We start from the raw sequence: 25132 nt of genomic DNA on the forward strand, positions 1-25132 counted from the left end.
TTTATATTATAATATTATTAGTGTGATAGTATGATAGTGTGAAGTGTGATTCCGAAGAATTTGTCAATACGCTGTCGTAGTGAGGATTTGTTCAATTCAATTCAATAAAAATTTATTCATTGCGAATATGGATAAACAGTGGAGAGGTTACAAAAACAAAAATTTCTTTGTTATATAAAATGTGTTATTTGAATTTTGAGCCTAAATATCCAAGAACTTTTCGGAATTATATACGCGTTTTAAGCAATTAAGACTTATCATTTGATTTAACGGTGAAGGTAAACATCATGAGGAAACCTGCATGCCTGAGAGGTTTCAATAATGTTCTCAAAGTCTGCCAATCTGCACTTGGCCAGCCAGCGTGGTGGACTATGGCCTAGTTCTCAGAAGAGAGCTGTACTCAGTAGTGGGCTGGTGATGTTTTGATCATGGTTTCATAGCGACGATAGGAATATACATTCTGAGCTTTCAACTTTCTACCTGTTATGGTTCACGAGATACAGCCTGCTTACAGACGGACGGATATAGACGCGGACAGACGAACGGACAGCGGAGGCTAAGTAGTAGGGTCCCGTTGGCACCTTTCAGGTACGAAACCTTAAAAACCAGAAATAACAAAAATAAAAGTAAGTCTTTGTTCCAGTGTCGAAACATAGCGGCGAGTGGCTGAATATAACGGGAGTGGAGCGGGTGACGTCGGGCGCATACCTCTGTATAGCGACCAACGGAGTGCCGCCCTCCGTCAGCAAGAGGATACAGATTAACGTCATGTGTGAGTCCTCTTACCGTCCAGTCTAGGATCCTTAATAAATTAGCCTAAGTAGGCTAAGTTTAGTAAGATCAAAGAACTCCTATCACAAAGGGCTTTGAAGATTTTGGCCTACCTAGTAGTCCGCCATTTTTCTTTTTTTCCAAAATAGTAGCCATGAATACAACCTGCATTAATCAGTAGCTGGACATGTATACCAGGCTCCATAAACTAAAATATTCAAACCCATTGAGTGGTTTTAAGAGCCGTGGCTAGTTGTTTTTTTATTCAGACACAAGTTAACCATTGACTAATCTAACCTGGTAGTAAGTAATGATGCAGTGACAACATCGTACCGGAACGCTAAAACCACTATCGGTACTATCGACTACGCGTTTTGTTTATTTTGGGAAACTAGGCACTCTGTTTTTGTGACCCCTGGACACAGGTACACGCAATCGCCAGCGCGTTGTGTAGGTTCGAAGAATATCATGTCCTCAGTGACCGAGGGGCTGCAAATAAACGTCACGTGTGGGACCAATCAATGGCTGCATCGCGAAATTAAATCGTGCGGCTTAACTGTGACCAATATTGGATTGAACGACGACGCCGGGTGAGGGAATTTGCGGATTTGTATCTGGCTTTGTTTCGAAATCTTTGTCGAATTTGTCGGTTAAAATAATAATCGTTTTGATTATTAGGGTCCCGTATCTCAAAAGGAAAAACGAAACCCTTAGACTTTGTTGTCTGTTTGTCTGTCCGTCCGTCTTGCCTGCCAAAATCACCTATAGGGTACTTCCCGTTGACCTAGAATCATGAAATTTGGCAGGTAGGTAGGTCTTGTAGCACAAGGTACAGGAATAAATCTGAAAACCGCAAATTTGTGGTTACATCAATAAAAAAAAATTAAAATATGTTTCAATTTTCATAATAGTATAACTATACCAAGTGGGGTATCATATGAAAGGGCTTGACTTGTACATTCTAAAACAGATTTTTTTTTTGTTTAATAGTTTTTGATTTATCGTGCAAAATGTTGGTCATGATATTATAAAAAAACAAGCTTAATTCGCTAAATTAATCCGCCCAACTGACTAATCCGTATGGTACAGCATACTATAGTTATGCATACTATACATAATTTATACAATTCTACGTTCAAAGTCAGTCTAAGTAAGTATAGTAAAAGACCTGAAAAGTGACATAGGCTACATTTTATCCCGAAAACTCAGAATTTCCACGGCTTATTAAAAACCTGAATCCAAGCGAACGAAATCGCAGACATCAGCTAGTTAATTTTGCATAATTTTAAAATCCCGGAAAACCAAACATTCCCCATCAAATTTTCAAAAGTACCAGATCTTTCTAAAAAAAAAGATAACAGGTAAAATTAGTAGGAAAATTAAAGTAATTTTCAAAAGGCTAAATGTAATTCGTCCAGTGGAACTTGCGGAAAAATGCTCTACCTCAGGTGGCCTTAATTGGAGGGAAAGCCAGAAATGAAATGGCCACTGACAAGCTGGCCGTGCCGCGCTCTGTTGGTTCGGAGTTCGGACACGTTGAATGAATGGCTGGCTAACAACGATATGAATGTTCCCCTAGATGCGGCACTTCATAGTTACAATATGTTCCAACGGATACAACAGATGGATAGACGGACAGACGGACAGACAAACAGACAGACAACAAAGTGATCCTAAAAGGGTTCGGGTTTATCTTTTGAGGTACGGAACCCTAAAAATCAGGACGGGTTAGTTTATTAACCACCGACCCAAAAAGAGGGGTGTTATAAGATTGACGTGTGTATCTGTCTGTGGCATCGTAGCTCCTAAACTAAGAAACCAATTTTAATTTAGTTTTTTTGTTTGAAAGGTGGCTTGATCGAGAGTGTTCTTAGCTATAATCCAAGAAAATCGGTTCAGCTGTTTGAAAGTTATCAGCTCTTTTCTAGTTACTGTAACCTTCACTTGTCGGGGGTGTTATAAATTTTTAATTTACACTTGTTGTCCATACAGTTGCGCCATCGGTATGGGCTGGTCGAGTGGCCATCCGAGCTCTGTCCGGATCCTCGGTGACTCTGACGTGCACCGCTGAGGCGTACCCTCTTCCTCAGACCTACTGGATCTTGAATGGTGAACAGAGACTCATAAATGGTAAGTCTACAGATTTAATAACTCTATACTGAACCAGTGGTAAATTATTTTGACGATTCAAAAGCACTTGTCAAAGTTTATTTGAGTAAAAATATTATTTTATTCTATTCTATAGTGATTTTTACACAACTCCTCAAAAACCGGTCAAGTGCGAGTCGGGCCTCGCTCTTTTACGGTTCCGTACGTAAATATGAACATCATTTATTTTAGGTGTATGAAATATTATTTCTTTTCCGAGCTAGAACGTTGCAATAAACCGTGAAAGAAAACCCCAAAAAATATTCTTTTGTTTTCGTCACAGCTTAAAAACTATTTTATAAATCGCAGTTTTTAGTATATGTTGTTTAAATGCATTATATGCTACATAATATACCGAAATTTCATATTCTTAACTAGTTTAGTTATTGAAATAGCCCCTGTCACAAAAATGCTTAGGTTAGGTTAGGTTTTTGACAGACATGACAGACGGACAGACAGACAGACAACAAAGTGAAACTATAAGGGTTCCATTTCTCCTTTTGACTACGGAACCCTAAAAATTACTTACATAATTTAAAAAATCTAATTTTCTTAATTATAACAGAAAAAATATTTCTTCCGCACGAAAATTATGCTCGCCTTGAAGATAATTAGAACTTCAATCTTTTGTGTAAGAGGGGTGATGTAATTACTGAGTAATAAGTAATTATCAAAAGAAAATTTGAAAAGCCGTCTTCATTTTCATTTATTTTACTCTCATTTATCTTATAACATTAACTACGATTTGAAAGATTGTGATTTAGTATTTATTTGTCTGTTTCCTGTTATCTCCAAAACTGAATAACTATTTGATATCTAAATTCATGGAAGTGGAATTCACAAAAGTCAAAATTCAAAGTGCCGATTTTTCAACCTTGAAAACTTTTATCTGAGGAATAAATCTGACGTATTGACAGATTTCCTGTACAAAAACTGTCAAACCTTCAAATTTATTCCTCAGATAAAAGTTATTTGATGATTGAAAAATCAGGCCCAAAAGTCAAATTAATAACATTCCCGTAAATATTTTCTCAAACCCCGTGTCGGAAGAAGTGTCCGAGATATTTTTTTAATCGTTTGCAGGATCAAAATGCTCATTCATCAGTTAACAGGTCGTCGTGTCGAGTTGTTGGCCAGTCGCCAGTTAGTCCTCGGGAGCTCCGTCTCACCTATGATTGATTCCGTGTTGAGAGCGATCGTTATTTCACGAGTTAAAATCTCGTCCGTATCAAACCCACTTGCATTTACATTACAAGTCTTCTAACGCTGCGCTTTCCGTCGTCGTTCCGCCAGCTTTGGATCCTAATTTTTAGGGTTTCGCGCCTCAAAAGGAAAAAAGGAACCCTTATTTTTGATCGTTCTCAGTCTGTCTGTTAAACCGTCCGTCCGTCCGTCTGTCTATCTGTCAATGACAATTGATGAAACTTGGAGGTAGGTCTTATAGCACAAGTAAAGTAAAAACCCAAAAACCGTGAATTTCTAGTTGTATCCTACAAAAAAAATTAAAATGTGTGTTAAATCCATATTATGACATCACTGACAAGTGGCAACATACACTATTCGAAGACTTTGGATGCGATCTCGGCCTATTACGTTAAAATCTCGATCAGCTACGATGAAACTTTATAATATTTTGGAATCTTTCACAAGACCAAACTTATTCATCAGTTAACTGGTTCTCGAGTGCTACACTACAGAGTCACTTATGATTGATTTCGCTGCTGAAAGTGATCATTATTTACTCGTTTCTGAGTTAATACTTCGTTTATAGCAAACCCCATCGCACTTACATTACATTCATGAAATTTACCCAACCACAACAAACGTGATTGCGGAAATGATCGCTTAATTTTAAATTATTATGATATAAAATATATTTACTGTTATAATAATAGCAAAAATAATAACCACTTATACAGTGGATCAAATTGAACTGATTAATCTGGAGCCTACGAGTAATTCGTACGTAACAAAAAGTTATAAATTGAAACTAAGTATTTGTGACGTATAGCTTTTTCTCCTTAATTTTATTCCTTAGCTGCTATGATTTTTTTTAAATCATAATGTTAAATTAAGAGATATATACCTAATTAATCATCTTTCCCTCTTCAACTGTAACGTAAAACTGTAACGTAACTGTAAAGCATGATCTAAAAGTTCAAAGTATTTCTTACTTCAGTGTGCCCTCAACCATAAATTGAGACTAACTTTTAAAAGCATTTCTCTACTTAACGTCATTGGTTGCGTATTTCTTCTCGATACGTCCAGATGTTTCAAACTTCCTTGATATATTAAACAATCACCTTATTCTATACCAATTTCATCTGCATGGATTTAGTTATAAAATCCCTTTGGAATTTCAAATGATCATCATACTTAAACTTAGCTTAACTTACTACCCATATTATAAATACGAAAGTGTCTTTGTTTGTTGGTTTATTGGATGTCTTATAATTACGTCGCAACGGAGTAAGGATGAACATCATTTGCACAAATTTAGTTAAAGACCTGGAAAGTGACATAAGCTACTTTTTATCCCTGAAAATTAAAAAGTTCCACTGGATTTGCAAAAACCGAGATCCACGTAGGTAAGGTCGCGGGTATCAGCAAGTTAAAAGAACATTTCCTCCAAACTTCCAATCTCTAGGTCTACTGATTGAAGTTGAAAGTTGTCTGTCAGTCAGTCAGTCAGAGTACTGTTTGTTATAAATAGGTGAAAAGATAATTTTAATAAACGGTAAAACAAAATTATCGGGATAGTTTTCAAAGTTGGTTTAAACTGATGTTCCCTCATTAATCACTTTACTGATCGCAACTCATTTATCAAGTCAAGTCTCCATCTGACGGTTTTTGCCAACAACGATTCTTCTCATTCTTACCTACTATAAAACCGCTTTTACATTTTCTAAATCAAAATGTTATTTAATCTGGGAAAATTTCACTTCAATTCTTACTAATGTGGTTTGGGCAAGAACCTTATTCAACAGATTTCTTCATTTCTCTCATTCGTTTCATCTATGACGCTAGTTGAATGTATTCAGTTTCTTCAACTTTCAATAGAGTATCGGTTATATTCAAAATGCCATGCATTAGTTCCATTTCTATTTCATCAAGTCTAATTCCTTGGCTACTATCCATCCTGTGTGCACGTACTTTTCACCAATGATAGACCATTGCTGTAACAGCTCGCTGTTTGGCTGTTTTGATATCAAAATAATATCTTTGTCACCATCATCATAATTAATAGTCTGTGGAAGTCCACTATTAGATACAAGAATTTCTAATTCAATGAAGTCATAAGCTTTCCTCAGCTATCCTCCAAATTCCTGCCACTATTTGTAAATTATCATTTGCATTTTGCTGAATGTCGTTCCTCTTGTTTTCCTGTGCTTGACTTATTTTATGGGTTTTGAATCTTTTGATAAGCATGGACTGTTCATCAGTCATCACCACTTAACATATTGATGGCTTAGACTTGTGTATTTTCGTGCCTTCTTTATAATTTATCAGAACCTTTATGAAAATTTCAAGCATTCCTAGTTGAACCACTGTTTTTTTTACTTTAAACAGAGTATCTGTTATGTTTAAAAAGTCTTTCACTAGTTCTATTTCACTGTTCAAATTCAAATTCAAAATATTTTTATTCAATTAGACTTTTACAAGTTCTTTTGAATCGTCAAAAGCATCTACCACTGGTTCGGAATGCCTTTCCTACCGAGAAGAACCAGCAAGAAACTCGGCGGTTGCTCTTTTCAAAGATTTGATATACAATATTATGCCATGTATAAAAGCAATTGAAGTCCTGCGCATTGCTGGAGCGAATTGCAGGTTAAACCCACGCTTTTTTATCATTTACATAATCTTCGATTGTATAATACGCTTTTCTCAGGAGCATATTTTTAATAGATTTTTTGAACCTGTGTAAAGGCAAGTCCAAAATTGGCTGAGGAATTTTGTTATAAAAGATTATACCCATTCCCACAAATGACTGTTGGACCTTCCTGAGGCGGAGCGTAGGAGTCGCAAGCCTGTTACGGTGTCTAGTCAGCCTCGTTCACTACTCGTTTGTAGTGTCGCTAGTCGTCAAGTCTTATTCCTTGGCTACTTGCCAGCCTGTCCGCAAGTGCTTCGCGCCAATGATTGATTCCATTGCTGTGAGACAGCTAGTTTTTATCTGCTTCAGTATCAAAATGCCATTTGCAAGTTTTTAGCGCTTGCCAAAATATTCTCATTACGAATAAGAAATTTTCCATTAAACATTAGTTCTTCCGTCTGAAAAGATAGCCAGAAATGTCGTTTGATTAATACAGAATTGAATAATTAATACAGAAACGCTAATCTCACTAATATTACACATGCAAAAGTTTGTATTTGTGTCTGTGTATGCGTATGTTTGTTACTCTTTCACGCAAAAACTACTCGTCGGATTTCACTGAAATTCCGAATAGAGTAGATTATACCTTTGATTATCACATACGTTTCTTTTTATCTTGTAAAAAACCATGGTTCCTGCGGGGTGCTGAATAAAGTTACGGGCATCATCTAGCTAAACGATACAGCATGAGATATTTAAACTGCACAGAATTTTGAATAAATCTGGGATTTAATCCTGGACCTCTAGACATTCCTAATCACCAGGCTATCACCCTTCATGATCGGCAATTATGTATAGAAAAAAAAAAACGTCGAAAATAGATGATCTAATGTATCCTGTTTGTTCCCAGGATCAAAATACAGACTCAGCAAGACTTCCAGAGGATATCGACACACTTTGACCCTGCAAGTTGCAGACATGTCCAGAGAAGATGCGGGCTCGTACCGCTGTCACGTTGAAAACAGCTTGGGCAAGGCGCAAGCTGAGCTGTTTCTACACAGTAAGTATCTGACATGCTACCGAATGGTTTACTATACAGGATGAAATAAAAAATATCAGACAGTTCTCAGCACTTGTTGTTCTACGACTTTTCAAATTTCGTATGAATTTATTTCATACCTAAAACTGAATAAATTATGTTAAAAAAAATGTCGTAGAACAAAAATTGTTAGTTTTAATAATAACAATTACGTGCCGAGAGCTTTCTGATAGTTTTTATTTAACCCTGTATAAGTAAAAAGATACTATACTGCTTCATATAGTAACATAATGCTTCATATGTTACTATATAATATTTCAATCTATCTAATTACAACGACAAAATCCATGGACTCATACGAGGAGATTCGCTTCCTCGTTTCTAACATGCAGGGTTAGAATATGAAATGCTGGACTTTCGTTTTTCCCGTTAGCTATAATATTGGTAGGTACTTTTAATTTGATACCAATATTATATTATTATACTTGCTTTTTTTATGTTAGATTATGCCCACGACTTCGTCCGCTTGAACTCTTTGATTTTCCGGAATAAAATGTTGCCTATGTCGATTTCCGGGATGCAAGCTACCTCTGTACCAAACGTCAAGTCTTTCAAAATTTGAACGTGAAAAGCTAGCAGACAGACAAACAGACACACTTTCGCATTTATAATATTATATTATACTATGGATTAAAAATCTGTATAGGTGCCTTATAATTCGAAAGCCAATCGAATGTTGAATTTCAGAAACGTACCTACTTCGTTAACAGCTTTTATTTGATGTAATTCTGTTTATTTAGGATGACCATAGGTCCAATGGACGGGTCAATCCCTTCGCAAAACCTTTCAATCAGAATAACAACGGTCAAGAAAGAGTCAATAAAATAAACCTCTCCGTATAAATAAAACGAGCTCTAAATGTATTGTTACCAGAGTTTATCTGCGGTTCAAATAAAGAATACCATAAATCTTAATTAATTTAATATTTTTAATTTAAAATATATAATAACAATACTTTTTAATTTAATTAATATTATTTTTCGTTTTGATTTAGATTTAGCTTTATTTTTAACCCCCGACCCAAAAAGAGGGGTGTTATAAGTTTGACGTGTGTATCTGTGTATCTGTGTGTCTGTGTATCTGTGTATCTGTGTATCTGTGTATCTGTGTATCTGTCTGTGGCATCGTAGCGCCTAAACGAATGAACCGATTTTAATTTACTTTTTTTTGTTGGAAAGGTGGCTTTATCGAGAGTGTTCTTAGCTATACTCCAAAAAAATTGGTTCAGCCGTTTAAGAGTTATCAGCTCTTTTCTAGTTTTCTTGTAGCAAAGAAGGTTAGATAACCGTTAGGTTCTTAATATTATGTCAATTGACAAATGTCAAGCTGTCAAGATGGATGTTGCCTAAATACATAATTATTTATTTGAAAATGATGTTTTGGAAAACTCAGATACTTTAGATCGTAGGCGCGGAATAGTTCAAGAAAATCAGTTCAGCCGTTTGAAAGTTATCAGGTCTTTTCGGTCTTTTCTAGTTACTGTAACCTTCACTAGTCGGGGGTATTATAAATTTTTAATTTACACTTGTATAAAATTGACAATTGTTATTGCTAATAAAGAATGAATTATTTTGTAAAGATTAAACTTCATTGAATTACAAGATGATGCCCCATGATTTTATTCGTGTGAATTTAGGTTTTCAAAAATCCTGTGGAAACTTTTTGGTTTTTCGGAATAAAAAGTAGTACCATAGACTATACCCGATTCCAGGATGTAAGCTATCTCATTATCAAGTAGGATAATACCCGTAACTTCGTCCACACGGATTTAGCTTGTGACGATCCATTTGCTCTTAACCGCTTTTGATGAAATATGGTACAGAACTAACTTGCATCCCGGAGAAAGATATAAGCTATTTTTGTCCCGGAAAATCAAAGAGTATAGGTGCCCACAGGATGTTAAATTACCTAAATCCACACGGTATAGAGATAATTTGCACCCGGGAAAATAATACTTGTAGGTTGTTTTTTATTTCTAAATATCAAACAGTCAGGGGACTTAAAAAAATCAAAACTTACGCGGACAAAGTGGGCATCATCTAGTAATGATAAAAAATATTTCATATCGATCAAGTAATGTTAATATGACAGAGCGTTAACCACAAATTTATTTCCAGTGTTGACGACGACCACGACGACCACGACTACCACGACGAGCACCACCACCACGACCACCACGCCGCCACCCACCACCACCATGCAGCCATGTGAGCTCATTTAAACTATCCAATAAGAACAACAACAGTTCCTCATCCTAGGCTAGGCACCATTTTACCACTGAACCACAAGACGTCGGGTGAGTTTCCATCCTTATGTCGTCCATATTCCATCTACATGCATGAAACGTTTTGCATCATCATTCCTCATAATGGCTAAGGTTTGGATTAATCTTTCGCGATCTGTGTTTCTTACTTATTACAATCCGGGTATCTTGAAAGCAAGAGTAAATAGGCATCTTCTAGGTGAACGCGTCAAATCTTAGACCACATCATCACTTTCTATCAAGTGTGATTGTAGTCAAGCGCTTGCCTGTAATGAATTAAAAAAAGGCTAGTACGTCTCTCTAGCTCAGTAGTGTGGCCTTATATTAATGGGAGATCCCAGGTTTGATTCTTTATAGAGAAAACTAGCTTTAGACTAGGTTTAGGTATTGTAAATCCCGTGGAAACTCTTGATTTTCCGGGATAGAAAGCAGCCTATGCCACTCCTCGGGTAGGTTACTATACCCATGTAGAAAACCACGTCGATCCGTTGCTCCATTGCGACGCGATTGAAGGATAAACCGACAAATAAGGCTTCCGCATTTATAATATGGGTAGTGATGGGTAGTGAGGGTAGTGATATGAGAAATATATTGTGTGTAGTATCTAAAATATTCTAAATTTACTCCAGTTTGATTTGGTTGAAGGTGTTTGATTGAAATAATATTAAATATTATAGTCAGATTTGTTTAACGGGACGGGGCATAGCTAGGTACATAACGTGGCCCTACCTGTGGCCCTACCTACCACGTCCGTGCCATATCCGGCCGCTTTATTGATGATTAAACGAACTTACCTGAAGTGAAGTTCTATCCCAATTATACGAGTTGCTTCGTCCGAAGAGATTAGGTATACATTGTAGTAATACGTCAAAGTATTGCCTTTCTACCACTTGTTTGAAAGCAGAAAATCTGCACTTCTATTTTTTGTATTTTTTGTTGGTACCACTGGAGCGTTCCCATCTCATTTAGTTGAAAGCCTGCCTGGAACATTAATATTTCACTTATCAGGGGTCCTAGGGCTGGGAGGGACCTAATCTCTTCGGACGAAGCAACTCGTATAATTGGGATAGAACTTCACTTCAGGTAAGTTCGTTTAATCATCAATTATACCTCATTGCTTCGTCCTTTGAGATTAGGTATACATTGTAGATTTTGAAAGATAGTGAAATATTAAAACACTTCTAGGTTTAATAATATTGTATTTATATTATCAATTTTGACAAGCAAAATAAAGCCAAAAATAAATAAAAGATATTATCATAATTACGGTTACTTCATCCGTATTTAAGTAGATACTTAGTGATTTTTATAATCACTGTATTATAAGTAAAAATAAAATACTTTTAAAGCTGCTGATTCAAATTTATTTTACTTAAAATAAATTTTAATCAGCTGCTCAGTGTAAATCTCAAATGATCTCATTTTTACTCGATAATAGCACTTGATATCTCATGATTCATGTAGACACATTTCATTCACAAATAATAATCAAAGTAAAGGTAATAATATTCCTTTTTAAATGTATTCCATCACGATAATATTTTCAAAGCTTTCGGAATTCCAAATGATGTGAAGGTAACATCCCCATGAGATGTACACAACACCGATTGGAAATTGATATCATTCCATTAGTCTGATACGGAAATAGTCCTAATAACTATTCACAATATCATTAGTAATAGGTAATGTTTTACTGTAAATACCTTCATGGTCTGGGCTTCCAAATGACGTGAAGGTTACATCCCCATGAAATGTACACAGCACTATTGGAAAGTGATGTCATATCATCACCAGTGTGATACGGAAATATCAGCATTTCACTGTTAAATACCTTCATGTTCCGGGATTCCAATTAACGTGAAGGTCACATCCCCACAAGATGTACACAACACAATAGGAAAGTGATGTCATATTCTCAGTGTGATACGGAAATAGTCCTTGCAACTATTCACAATATCCTAAGAAATAAATAACATTTCACTGTAAACACCTTCATGTTCCGGGATTCTAATTGATGTGAAGGTCACATCCCCACAAGATGTACACAACACAATAGGAAAGTAATGTCGTATTTTATTAGTGTGATATGGAAATAATCCTAGCAAATTTTCACAATATCCTTAGAAGTAGGCAACATTTCACTGTAAATACCTTTTTATTTCGGGATTCCAAGTGACGTATCATATATATCATATCACTAGTTTGATTCGTAAACAGTCCCAGAAGCTATTCATAATATGTTTAGAATTAGGTAACACGTCTTCACTGAAATACCTTATGGTCCGGAATTCCAAATCACGTGAAAGTAACATCGCCATGTTGTCATATGTCAAGGTAACATCGCAATGCACAAAACATTAATTGCATAGTGATATCATATCACCAGACACTATTATAATAAAACCTTATAACATAAAAATATGTAACAAATAAATAAATAAATAAATCACTATCGTTTTGGTGACTACGCTTTTGTAACGTTTTTTAAAACTTGAATAACGTGGTGATCGGCGAGGCACTAAAACGCGAATGAGATGGGAACGCTCCAGTGGTACCAACAAAAAATACAAAAAATAGAAGTGCAGATTTTCTGCTTTCAAACAAGTGGTAGAAAGGCAATACTTTGACGTATTACTACAATGTATACCTAATCTCAAAGGACGAAGCAATGAGGTATAATTTATGTTATCACGGCCACAACGCGGTGTTATGCATAAAATATTCGATGTCATTTGACAGTAAATAATATAAACAAGTACAGCCACCTACGAGTAGGTACAAAATTTTTGACCTCATTTCGATTTTTATCTCAAAACTTATTCAATTGTTGTAAAAATTATACTCAAGAGCTTATTCATCTAAAAGGAATCATCTTATTCGAAAAATACTCCTATAAATTAAAAATGAAAATTTGATAGTAAAATATTAAAGGACATCGAAACTTTTCTGGGAAATATTTTGTATCATTTCCTACCAAAATAATTGTGAATTATGTCAGCTCTTTGGCTTTCATTCGAAATACTGATGCTCAAAATCCTTTCAGCGGAATGTGACTCATTTCCAATTAATACAGCAGCCTTTATGTCGTACTCAGAAATCATCAAATAGACCTTTATGTTTACTGCTGCTTTATGTTTCTGGATTTTAACGGATGTTTCGTAGAATGTAGTATAGAAGCAGGCGTTATTTTGCGGAAGTCCATGATATACAAGGAACCAAAAACTTAATTTGCTATAGTCCGCTTTACTATGAATCTAATCATTATACGGAGTGTCGTGAAATTCACTACCCAACTGTAAGTCGTGGACTTGAACTTAGTGTGTTATTTCACATTAAAATTGCAACACTAAATTGCAATCGTGTAAAGCCGGGGCGGGTTGCTAGTATTATTAAACATGCGAAAGTGTTTGTTTGGCGGTTTGTTGGTTTATCTTCCAATCAGGTTGCAATGCAGCAACGGTTCGACGTGATTTTTCGGAGAGTTACATATTATGCTACTTTTTATCACAGAAAACCAAAGAATTCCCACGGGATTTTTAAAAACCTAAATCCACTCGTGGAAGTTTAATCAATAATAACTAAATATTAGGTATTTAGCATTTTGTCAAACCAATTGTACCTATATATCTACGCCATTCAATACCGAAAACAAAACAATACAACGAATTATACTCAGGCTGAGTAAATGCTGTAAATTTTCTTGTGAAAGAAAATGAAAAACGAATTCTGTAAAATTTGTGCAAATACCACTAGCACAAACATCTCGGTTAGCAAGCAGTATGTTTCAAAACGATTTGAGATTAAGTCTTAAAAAAGAAAAATACTGAATTTGAGCAAATGCTACAGAATTCGGTCGCAGAAATATAATCGCCACATTTCCCACATAAAAGAGCATACACATTATACCCTCATGCGATCATTATGCTCGTGGAGTGAAGCACTAAGCGGCGACCCACTTGCCTGAGAGCGGCTCTGGTGGCTCGCCACGCACGTCACGCTGATGCCGAAACGACGTCAAATAGATTCACGAGCGAGCGAAAACCAAATACCTTGTAAGCTTGTAGTGCTTGCATCCGTAATATTCATCTTACTACCTCATCTTGATCAACCCATTGCTGGCCCACTCTTGAACATGTGTCTTACATGTAATGAAGGTTTAATCCATAGTCTGCCACGCTGACCCAGTGTAGATTAGCAGACTTCACTAACTTTGAATAAAATTATAGAGCACACTTACGCAGGCAGGTTTCCTCATGAAGTTTTCCTTAACCGTTAAAGCAAGTGATATTTAATTGCTCAAAACACACACTAGTTTGAAGAGTAAGAGGTGCATGCCTGGACTCGAACTGCCGACCTTTCGATTAGGAGGTGGACGAGTTACCCACGAGGCTACCACAGCCCGCAACTACACTAGGCTGAGCACGACCCACTTGCCTGAGCGCTTCTGGGACACACGACAGGTTCACGTCGCGCTGACGCCGAAACGACGTCAAATAGATTTACGAGCGAGCAACGACCAAATACTGATATCGTGTTAGTTCAGCAGGATGATGAATAACTTGTGGTGCTTGCACAATCATATTGATTTTAGTATCACGTAGAAGTTTCCATTAAACGCAAATTGAATATGCCAGAGCTATATATTCCGTGAGGACAATACTTTGGCAGTGATATTATATTCTGAATTTATGTACTTTTTGTGCGCGTTTTTTCATCACCATCATGAGTATTAACTGACGCACAACAGACGAAAACGTTTAAGTGCGGAAACCAGAGCAGAAAGAAGAAAGAAGATTATTAACTGATAGACGTTTACTGCTGGACATTAATATAGGTCTCTTGAAGGAGTTTCCACACACCACAGTCTTGCGTCGCTAGACTTATTCAACCTTGTACTTACTCAGTTAGTCATCTATAGCCTCTAGCAGTTGGACTAAGGCCTCTTCTTTAGCAGGTCATACTTCCTGTTATTTTTCGATATCATCGCGCTATCTAGCAAGTGGTCGACCAATACTTCTGCTACCAGTACGCGGTTGCCATTCCTGCAGCTCCCGACTCCAGCATCCATCCTCCTTACGACATATTAAGTGCCCCGCCCAGGTCCACTTAAGAGCCGGCTCTCTTCGAACGATCTCAGTCATTCCTTGTCTGTATACTAGGGAGCAGAGCTAGGGACCCTATGTAAGACACAGACCGGCCCAACATTTCTCTTTCTTCGCCCTCTGTGTAACTTGGAGGTGGTGTAAAGTTATTTTTATGAGAATCCACGTCTCTGTACTATTATGTCATAATTGGTAGGACACATTGATCAAAAACTTTTCACTTTAAGCATACTTTAATTGGTGATTAATCTTTGGAATTTTCTAGATGATGCCGAGATGCACTTGGAGCAACTTCATCGAGGAGTGTTAGAGGACCCAGCGCTCGAAAACTCCTACATTGTACTCAGCCAACATCAAATGCAGAATCTGGGTAAATATAACCTCACTCACTTTCAAGTGAAGACTTCTCTAGTGTAGAGATGAATCACTATCCATATTATAAATGCAAAAATCATCTTCTAAGCGAGCGCATTCCGTCTTAGGTTGCATCTTCAATTACCAGCAGATCTGATTGCAGTCAGCACTAGTTTATAAACTTTAACAACTTAAAATTTAAAAAACCCCCGACACAAAAACCTCTATAAGGAAACTAGAAAAGAGCTGAAAAAACGGTTTAACCGATTTTTTTCGATTTCACCTTTCAAACAAAAAAAAAACTAAATTAAAATCGCTTCATTCGTTTAGAAGCTACGATGCCACAGACAGAAATATAATTAATATATAGAAATATAATATTTATAAAAATAAATAAAATAAGAAAGATACACAGATACACACGTCAAACTTATAACACCACTCTTTTTGGGTCGGGGGTTAAAAAAGTAACTCTACTTTCAAGAAATGTCAGCAACGAAAATAAAATAACACCTATTATCACAATTTGCCGCATAAACCAGATATTATTATCAATTTTATTGCTTCAAATTTGCTTTTAATATCTTGAAAGCCATGAAAAGCTTACGAATACCTAATTTGCGTAATATCTTACCTCATTGCTATCAGAAAATTATTGAAACGATCCTTTAAATGTAAGAGTCTATTCACAAGGTTTAAGGAGTGGTATTCACAATTTAGTTGAAGTAAAACTTCTGTATATACTTAGGAATGAATCGCATAGAAATAACTTTATAAAATAGAAATGGAAAGAGTTTTTATTCAATTAATAAACTTTCACATGTGCTTTGAATCGTCAAGTTAATTAATCTAAAATATTAAGTGATGGAAGTAAAAGTACAAGCCCTCCTAATTGGATGGTTTCAAACTCTATAGCGGACACACGTAGAAACATGTTCTGTGTATGGTTCTTCTCGGTAGGAACAGCCAGAACCGAACCAGTGGTAGATTATTTTGACGATTCAAAAGCACTTGTAAAAGTTTAATTGAATAAAAATAATTTGAATTTGAATTTGAATATGTGGAGATCGATGTATGTACTTAATGTTGATATTATAAGATACAAGTGTAAATTAAAAATTTATAACACCCCCGACAAGTGAAGGTTACAGTAATAACTAGAAAAGAGCTGATAACTATCAAACGGCTGAAATTTTCTTGAATTATAGCTAAGAACACTCTTGATCAAGCCACCTTTCAAATAAAAAAAACTAAATTAACAGAGCTCTCTCCGTCACTTACTCCATACAATCGTAGTTCCCATTTCATTTGAATATTAAGCAACCAAAGTCCATGAAATTTTGCAGACATAGTCTAGAAACTAATATCTGTGTCTGTGGTGTTTTAGATTTTTCTAAAAATATGTAGTTTTAAAATTACAGGGGCTCAAAGATTTGTATTTTTCTTTAAAAAAAGGCCCAACTTTGTGCTCGTTTTTCTAGACAACGAAGCAATTTAATGAAATTTGGAAAAACCACAGACCTAGAAAATTTAATGAATATTATGTAGTAAAAAAATTATCGTTATATATTTTATATTGTTATAATTATGTGGGAACTACGAAAACCAGAAATTACACCCAGAAATCTTGAAAATTTCGTGCTGTCTCGATTTGTGCAAGCGGGGTGGTGAAGTGCGGGGGACGACACGTGAAACTGACAGAAACTGACAGTCTAAACACACGGGCCACATTTAGACTGCACCCAACTCCAAACTTGTCGATAGGTCTAACTAAATACACTGGTACATTTCAACTTGCGTTAGACGTATGCGTTACCTACCGTTATGCGTAGACGTTGCCTGTAGATAAAAATATGTCTCATGTTTGCTGGCAATAGCGCATGCATCAAACCCTGCAAGTTGCAACTCTCTTGCAACCTATTCCTCACGCAATACGCACAGCTTTAATATTATAATTTTTGACAATGTATACTATATGTAATGCCATATCACAGGTCACTCTCTGATTTATTGCTAACAATTTACTTCCAAATGCAAAGAAATCTAAGTGTGTTGAATTCACACTGCCCAATACCAGGACCTTAAATGACATAAATTCATTGATAAATAATCATATGTTGAAAATAAAGGAGAACCCCGTGTTTCTCGGTATAATGTTAGATGCAAAGCTTCTATGGAACACCCACATATCAACACTTGATGGTAAACTCAGCTCTGCTGCTTACACTGTTAGAAAAATTCGACAGGTACTGACGTGGAAACTGCAAAAATTGTATATTTTGCTTATTTTCACTGTATTATGTCTTACGGACTCTTGCTATGAGATAAAGCGGTAGATATTGAGAAAAAAATGTATTACAGAAAAGGACAGGACGTGCAATTTATAATTAAAAACCGCGCGCTGCCATACAATAAAAATATAAGGAAATAAGTACCTTATCTATTATCTTATAGTAGCTTCTAAATATATTTACAACTAGCTAATGCCCGCAGCTTCGCTCGCGTGGATTTAGGTTTTTAAAAATCCCGATCCTTTCATTTCCCAGAACAAAAGTTGCCTCTCCGTAATAGCCCGTCCCCGGGATGCAACTTGTTTCTGTATCACGTAAGAATATTTAAACGGATGATCCTTTTCAAATCCCGAGGGATCACCAGGATTTAGGAATGCAATTTCTTACAGCATCAGGGTTGAGGTCAACGACAAAGTGTTTACTTGGTATACAAAAAAATTAATAACAAAGAAACAATAATTTACGATACATCGACCAATATCAATTTTACTGATGACAATCTGACTATTACCAAAGTGAACGACTACTATAATATCTATTATATACGACTAACATAATATGTATTATAAATTGTGTGCCGTTTGCATTCTCACTAGGTTCTCATTAAGTTTGTTTTATTTGGTTAAACTTTCTGGCATTTATATTGTTATGACGTTTAATTGGCAAACAGTCTGTTTATTGGCTGAAACTCAAAAATTCAGCCAATCACAACAAAGAAAATATTGTAATAATGATTGATGCAGCTTTCTGTAATTGAAAACAAAATATTTGACATTAACTTGAATGTGACAGTGTTTTCCGAATAGGGTTGCCAGAGGCCCCGTATTTTACTGGTTACCCCGTATTTCAGGATACAGAAACCTGTAATTATGAAAATAAAATACGGGGCAAATAAAACTAAATATTTTTAGGGTTCCGTAACTCAAAAGCAAAAAAGAACTCTTATAGGATCACTTCGTTGTCTGTCAGTCTGTCAGTCTTTCCGTCTGTCCGTCTGTCCATTTGTCCTTCTATCCGTCTGTCATGTGTTCATGAACAAATATTAGTATTTTCAATTTTCAAAGTAAGATAACTACATATATCAAGTGGGTTATCATATGAAAGGGCTTTACCTGTTCATTCTAAAACAGATTTTTATTTATTTTTATGCATATTTTTTTAATGCATAACAGTTTTTGATTTCTCGAGTAAAATACTAACCATATAACTAGCCATGACCGAAGCCTCCCACCAGACCAGAAATTTAGAAATGGCGACTGCGCCTGGGAAGCCGTCAAAAACCTAAGCCTAAAATAATACTTACACTATTTCTTGCATTTGCTTACCAATTTTTTTTTGGAAATATATCAAACATTTCGCGCTCACTTCACTCGCGCTTTGAATTTCTATTACTTGGTGTAAACCCCGCAATTTCGTTTGCATGAATTTAGATTTTTAAAAATTCCGTGGGGGATTTTCCGGGCTAAAAAGCCGCCTAAAAAAAATGTCTGGGATGCAAGTTACCTCTGAATAGTAAGTACCAAAATTTTGGTAAAGAAGATGGGCCGTGAAAGGGTAACAAATAGATAGGCAAATAGATATACTGTCGTATTCGTAATATTAGTATGGATAGGAAGCTTTAAAAATAAAATCTTGCTATGGCTACACTCGTTTCCCTTTCATTTTAATTTTTTCTGTATTGAACCAAAAACACTTACGCTCACTGCGCTCGCGCTTTTTTATTGTTGTATTTTATCTCACTGTCAAATTGAAAGGCGAAATTCCACTAACCAGGTAATTAGCCCATAAAGTTGAGCGAATGTTTTTTTCCTCATGACAGGATTCAGTTCCGGCCCTAATAAAACCTCTCCCGCAATCGATTCCTGGCTACGGCCATAGTATTGATACTGTGAAGGTGGAATTACAAATTAAATGTAATTTTAAGTTGAAATGAGAAGATTGTATGCATGAAATGTATAACATTTTGCTTTACAACACTAAGAGTTTTTAAAAGCTATTTAAATAAATAAATCTTTTATTTAAAACCACATTGCAAACACAGTTCACCAATCAAGATACGGCAACATACAGAGAAAAAATACAAAACTTATAAATAAACTGAAATATCTAAATAGGCTTTCCATGCATTTCAGAGAGAAACACCGCCTATATATATATTCTTCAAATACTTCAAAATTTCAAATTTCTTCGAATCTAAACCCCGTATTTTTGATGGTGGTAGCCTGTAAATCAAAAAGAGCCAGGTGGCAACCCTACTTCGACCTAGACAGAATGAAAAATTGTTTTCATTACTCGGTATGCCTACTGCCATAGTGTGACAGAAAGTGTGACGGTAGTTGTGACCTCTGATTGGCCGACTCTCTTTCACTATTTGCTAAAATTGATGATTGCAACAACAATTTTTTCTTTTTTGTAATCGAAAACAGAACACGGACGTCAAACAGGTTGACTAATTGCAATCATTTCTGACCGGCTAACATTGTTCCGCTAGTGGCTCAAACTCACTGTCGCAGCAAGAACATGGTAAATTCAGCCAATCACAGCAATTTGAAATTTGGTTATCACAAATGTACCGATCTAGGAACCGAGAATGCACGAACCAGGGCAGATAGAGATAAGAACAATAATATCATACGTAGGAAATCGACGGGGGATCGTTGGCAAGGATAGCCTTAAAATTGGTTTATTAGTTTACACAGATACACACGTCAAACTTATAACACCCCTCTTTTTGGGTCGGGGGTTAAAAACAATATTAAAATAGAAGAGGTGTGATAGCTACAAAAATCCATGCCTGCACTTGATTTTTGCCCGCAGCGCCCATCTACGCAACGTCCGTTGACCTTTAGGGTCAGTTAGATGTTTTATTTAAATACATTACGAACTTTTAAGAAATACAAAACTTTTTGTTTACTTTTTACTTTTTTTATTGTTAAATTGATACCTTTAAATATAAAGAAGAAAATACAGCTTAATGAATTTTGAAATGGCGGAAAAAAGAGCTATAAACTAATTGTCCGTGTAAAAAGTCCTTAACTCTATTTTACGACCCTCTTAAAATAAGAGTAGACTGTAAATTGTGATTAATTTTGAAAGTTTTATTGCTGAAACAGAATACTACTAAATGGCCGGTAATTATACATTTAACCTTCAACTTCTACGCCTGATTTGAAAGTCAACCATAGGGCCTGCACAGATGAGGGGATTTTTAACCCCCGACCCAAAAAGAGGGGTGTTATAAGTTTGACGTGTTTATCTGTCTGTGGCATCGTAGCGCCTGAACTAATGAACCGATTTTAATTTAGTTTTTTTTGTTTGAAAGGTGGCTCGATCGAATATGTTCTTAGCTATAATTCAAGAAAATCGGTTCAGCCGTTTGAAAGTTATCAGCTCTTTTCTAGTTACTGTAACCTTCACTTGTCGGGGGCTGTTATAAATTTTTAATTTACCCTTGTGTGCAGTACGTTTTATGGATGTCCGCACATATTTAGGGGACTTTTTGCAAGCGGTACTTTTAGTCCCTCGTATTGATACCTACGTTATTCGATGCAGTTATAAGCTATTTCGATGGACAACAAAGTATCCCTAAGACTGACACGTCTGTGCAGGCCTTTAATATTATAATCTTGTTAATAAAGCTGTTTGGGTCCGTTAAGTTAGTTTCGTAGCTTTATAAGCCTAAGCTGAAACTAATGGAAAGTTATTGTTATCGGTGGGTGTTACACAAGGTAGTTTAAGTCAAAAGCTATATCAACATCGTCTAAAGCCCAAGGATAATAATACAAATCCTCGAGACTCTCTTCAATTCGGATACCAAAATTAAATTTTCTTCTGGAGAAACTGAAGATACCTTAGAACTAAATTCTATTTAAAGTTCTGAGGAGTCTTCATTGTATCCTTTAAAAATATAGTTCTGTTAAAGCAAAGTTTTCAACCAAAAAGACTTCGTGTGTCTTTGACTTCACTGAGATCTGTTCATATAAAACTTTCTGCATATTCGTCCTAGGGACTTTAAAAGCTTTTGGTACAATGTGCTGTATATTCTGAAATATTCAAAATTTTGCCAGAAGTTCATTGTAATATTAAAGTTAACGAAGTTCCGCCGAAAACTGCATCAATTAGGAAATAAATCCAATTATTAGTCAAATATGTTCCATATTATGTATTTTACCGTCTGTATCGTAATAATTATGACACACCATTGAGAATAATATAGAGAACCCTCAGGCATGCAGGTTTTCTCACGATGTTTTCCTTCACCATGATATTTAATCGCTTAAAAAGTTAAAACACACATAGCTCCTAAAAGTTAGAGGTGTGTGTCCGGGATCGAACCCCCCACCTCCCGAATAAGAGGTGGAAATCTTAACCACTAGGCATTAACTCATGTACTTGTCTTAACACCTATATTTGTTGAACAGAAATGGTGACAACGATGTGACCGGAAGCGCGGGGACACGCCGAGTCCCCCTGGGGCGAGGGCTGGCCCCTCCCTGACGCAGCGCCACGTCTGCACTGCAGCCTGTGGCTCTTGACGCTTGTGCTCTTCGCGTGACCTTCTCGGGTTGTGTAACTGTGATGTGACGTGGACTATGAGTGTTGGACTGAGGCTGTGGGTAGTGGGTTGGGTTTATGCCGAGTTTTCAACCTTGGGCCTGTTTTGATTTTTTTTAATTTTAAATATGATGAAATCATTATAATTTCAAGTCTCTAGCGTTTTTCTCTAAGGTTGTCTGAAAGAAATCGCTTTTAACGATAAAACCACCTTTTTGTACTTGAATTTTAAGTTTTCTTTTTTGTAACCTGTCATTTGTGTTTTGTGGTGCAATAAAGTATGTACAATGTTCATACATACATAACCTATTATAATTATTGATTATAAGTACTTTTTTGAAGATTAAACTAGAGGTATCTTGGGACACCGTAGAAAGAAGAAGTAAAATTAACCATTGTTCTATTAACTGTCAGTGGGCAAATGAGAGAGCGGGCACCTTGATTTTCTATCTCATATACTGCCAGTCAATGAGGTGCGTTCTATGGCTATGTTCGTCCCTTCGTTACACTTTTTGCGAGTTTACCCATTTCCAGTGACTGATATGAAGCTTCGCTTCACAAAAACAAATAGCTGTTGTAGCTGTTTTATTAATATTCTGAGTAGATACTGAAGTTGAAATGATGAACAAGATAACATGTGTGCTAAAATCTTTAGGTTTAAAGGAAAAATGGCAAAATTAAAGATAATAACTAAACATTTAACAACCAGTATCTACCGAGTATAAATAAAGAAAATAAGGAATTTTAAAGTGTATGAATTTCCAAAATTTTAACTTATCACCTAATCAGTTTGTAAAAATAACAATAGATACCTAAACTCATTTAAAAAAGGTCCGCTTTTAATTGATAAACTTCACGATCAGTTAAAACACTTAGCGAAACTTAAATGAAGATAAACAAGACGAACAAGATCTTTTTAGCATCAGAAGTTAAGACATAATTAAATTAGCCCGTGACAAGGTTGAAACTCCCCAACTCCGCACCTCACGGCCTCGGCAAAGCGTGAATCGACCATTAATTGGAGACTTGTTGAAAACTGAACTTGTTGAGACTCGGGGCGAGTTTGAAGTGACTTCTATAATTTGTTACATATTTTGTGTCAACAGTGGAATTGATTAGCCTGCCCTTTCCCACTAGCGTTTCTCCAGCGTAGCCGTTTATAAAGCATTATCCAAACCTGCGCGACCAAAGCGACTATGAAGCGGGAACGTCAGCCGCGCTGCGGTCGCCTCCCACGATATTGATAATGGCATCTACACTATGCTATTACATATGCTATTACACCTTCACATGTAGATTGGCGTCGTGGACGCCCCCGTATCGCTTCCCGTATCATATGTTCATGACGCGCAGGTGTGGCTCTAGTTAACGCTGGTATTTTACTTTGCTAATTGGACTTCAAATGCGCTTCAATATTCGGATGTAATAAAATATGTATACTTTTTAAATAGCTCAATGCAAAACATGAAATGTACGTTCAAACAGCTGTTTAAAATAGCACCTTCGAAATTCGCATTCCAACGATAGCTAAACTTTTATGAACTAAATAAACAAATTAACTGTACATAGAGTAAAAAATATTATGTAATAGGGTTTAATAAAATGTTGAAGTAATAAGTTAAGTTACTGCTGTAAATAATTTCGCACGAACTAGTCATATCAGACTATAAACTCACGCAAAAGTAAATAAGTATAATATGCGTAAACCTGTTAATAATGTTATTAGTTTTTCATTTTTATCCTAGAATATTTTATTTGTAAGGAATCATCTAAAATATGATAACATAGCTATAGCAAAAATAAACTTTTGCATCACCCGAACATAAGCGACCAAAGTGAATACGAAACGGGAACGTCAGTCGCGCGACGGTCACCTACCATGATATTTAATGGCGCCATGCACACCTGCGTGGCTAGAAGAGTCGTGTAGGTGTTCACGTATAAATTCGCGTCGGGATGCTCTCGCATCGCATCCCGCATCCCGCGTTCATGACGCACGAGTGTGGCCGTAGCTTATGGCAAAGCGAGGGCTACTTCTGTTATAAGTTTGGTTTTTCGTAAAACTGTATCATTTTAAAATAATGAACTTAAATGTATAAATTAATAATAATTACTGCAGTTCTAGGATCTTTACCGAAATATTGTCTAAAATCATGTTAATTAAAGTTCATAGCACATTGCTCATAATATTCCGAGTATAACTAGGCAGGTACTAAATTAATTTAAGCTCATTATTTTTATATTTTCTAAATGCATCAAAATTGAATAAATTATTATGTAAATGGCTAGATTAATAAATAATGTATAAAAACCGGATGTATCAATATGTTTCGTTGTGAAAAATAAATTTTTGGAAAAAACATATGTTTTTCAAATTTTCAACCGTCAAATACCTATTGCGTAGCCCGGAAATAAATCTTTTGTCAATATAACAGCTTGCAAAGTCTTCCACCAAAGTATAGTATTGAAATTTCTGCAGAAATATTGAAATTTTTGAAGAATCAATGCTTGTAAAAGTGTGATGTGTGACCAAGTCCACACTAATATTATTATGAATGCGAAAGTGTGTCTGTCTGTCAGTCTGCTAGCTTTTCACAGCCAAAAAGTTTGACCGATTTAGAAAAAAATTGTTACAGAGCTTACATCCCGGGACAGACTTTACTTCTCATCCCGGAAAATCAAAGAGATCCCACGGGATTCTTAATGGCACATACGCTTGACCAATTTATATGGGTA

General features: G+C 35.9%; 1 protein-coding gene across 1 annotated transcript in view; it reads left to right on the forward strand.

Annotated features, from left to right (window-relative positions):
* Window positions 1-24412, forward strand: part of LOC123867338 (lachesin-like) — an 83398-nt gene extending 58986 nt beyond the window's left edge. The window contains exons 5-10 of the mRNA XM_045909337.1: window positions 644-772; window positions 2764-2901; window positions 7644-7793; window positions 9950-10039; window positions 15463-15567; window positions 22264-24412. Of these exons, the coding sequence (XP_045765293.1) occupies window positions 644-772; window positions 2764-2901; window positions 7644-7793; window positions 9950-10039; window positions 15463-15567; window positions 22264-22283 (632 nt within the window). The 3' untranslated portion in view covers window positions 22284-24412. The remainder of the gene's footprint in view (window positions 1-643; window positions 773-2763; window positions 2902-7643; window positions 7794-9949; window positions 10040-15462; window positions 15568-22263) is intronic.
* Window positions 24413-25132: the final 720 nt, after the last annotated feature.

Source organism: Maniola jurtina, chromosome 8 (genome assembly GCF_905333055.1).
Source record: "Maniola jurtina chromosome 8, ilManJurt1.1, whole genome shotgun sequence".
NCBI lineage: Eukaryota > Metazoa > Arthropoda > Insecta > Lepidoptera > Nymphalidae > Maniola > Maniola jurtina.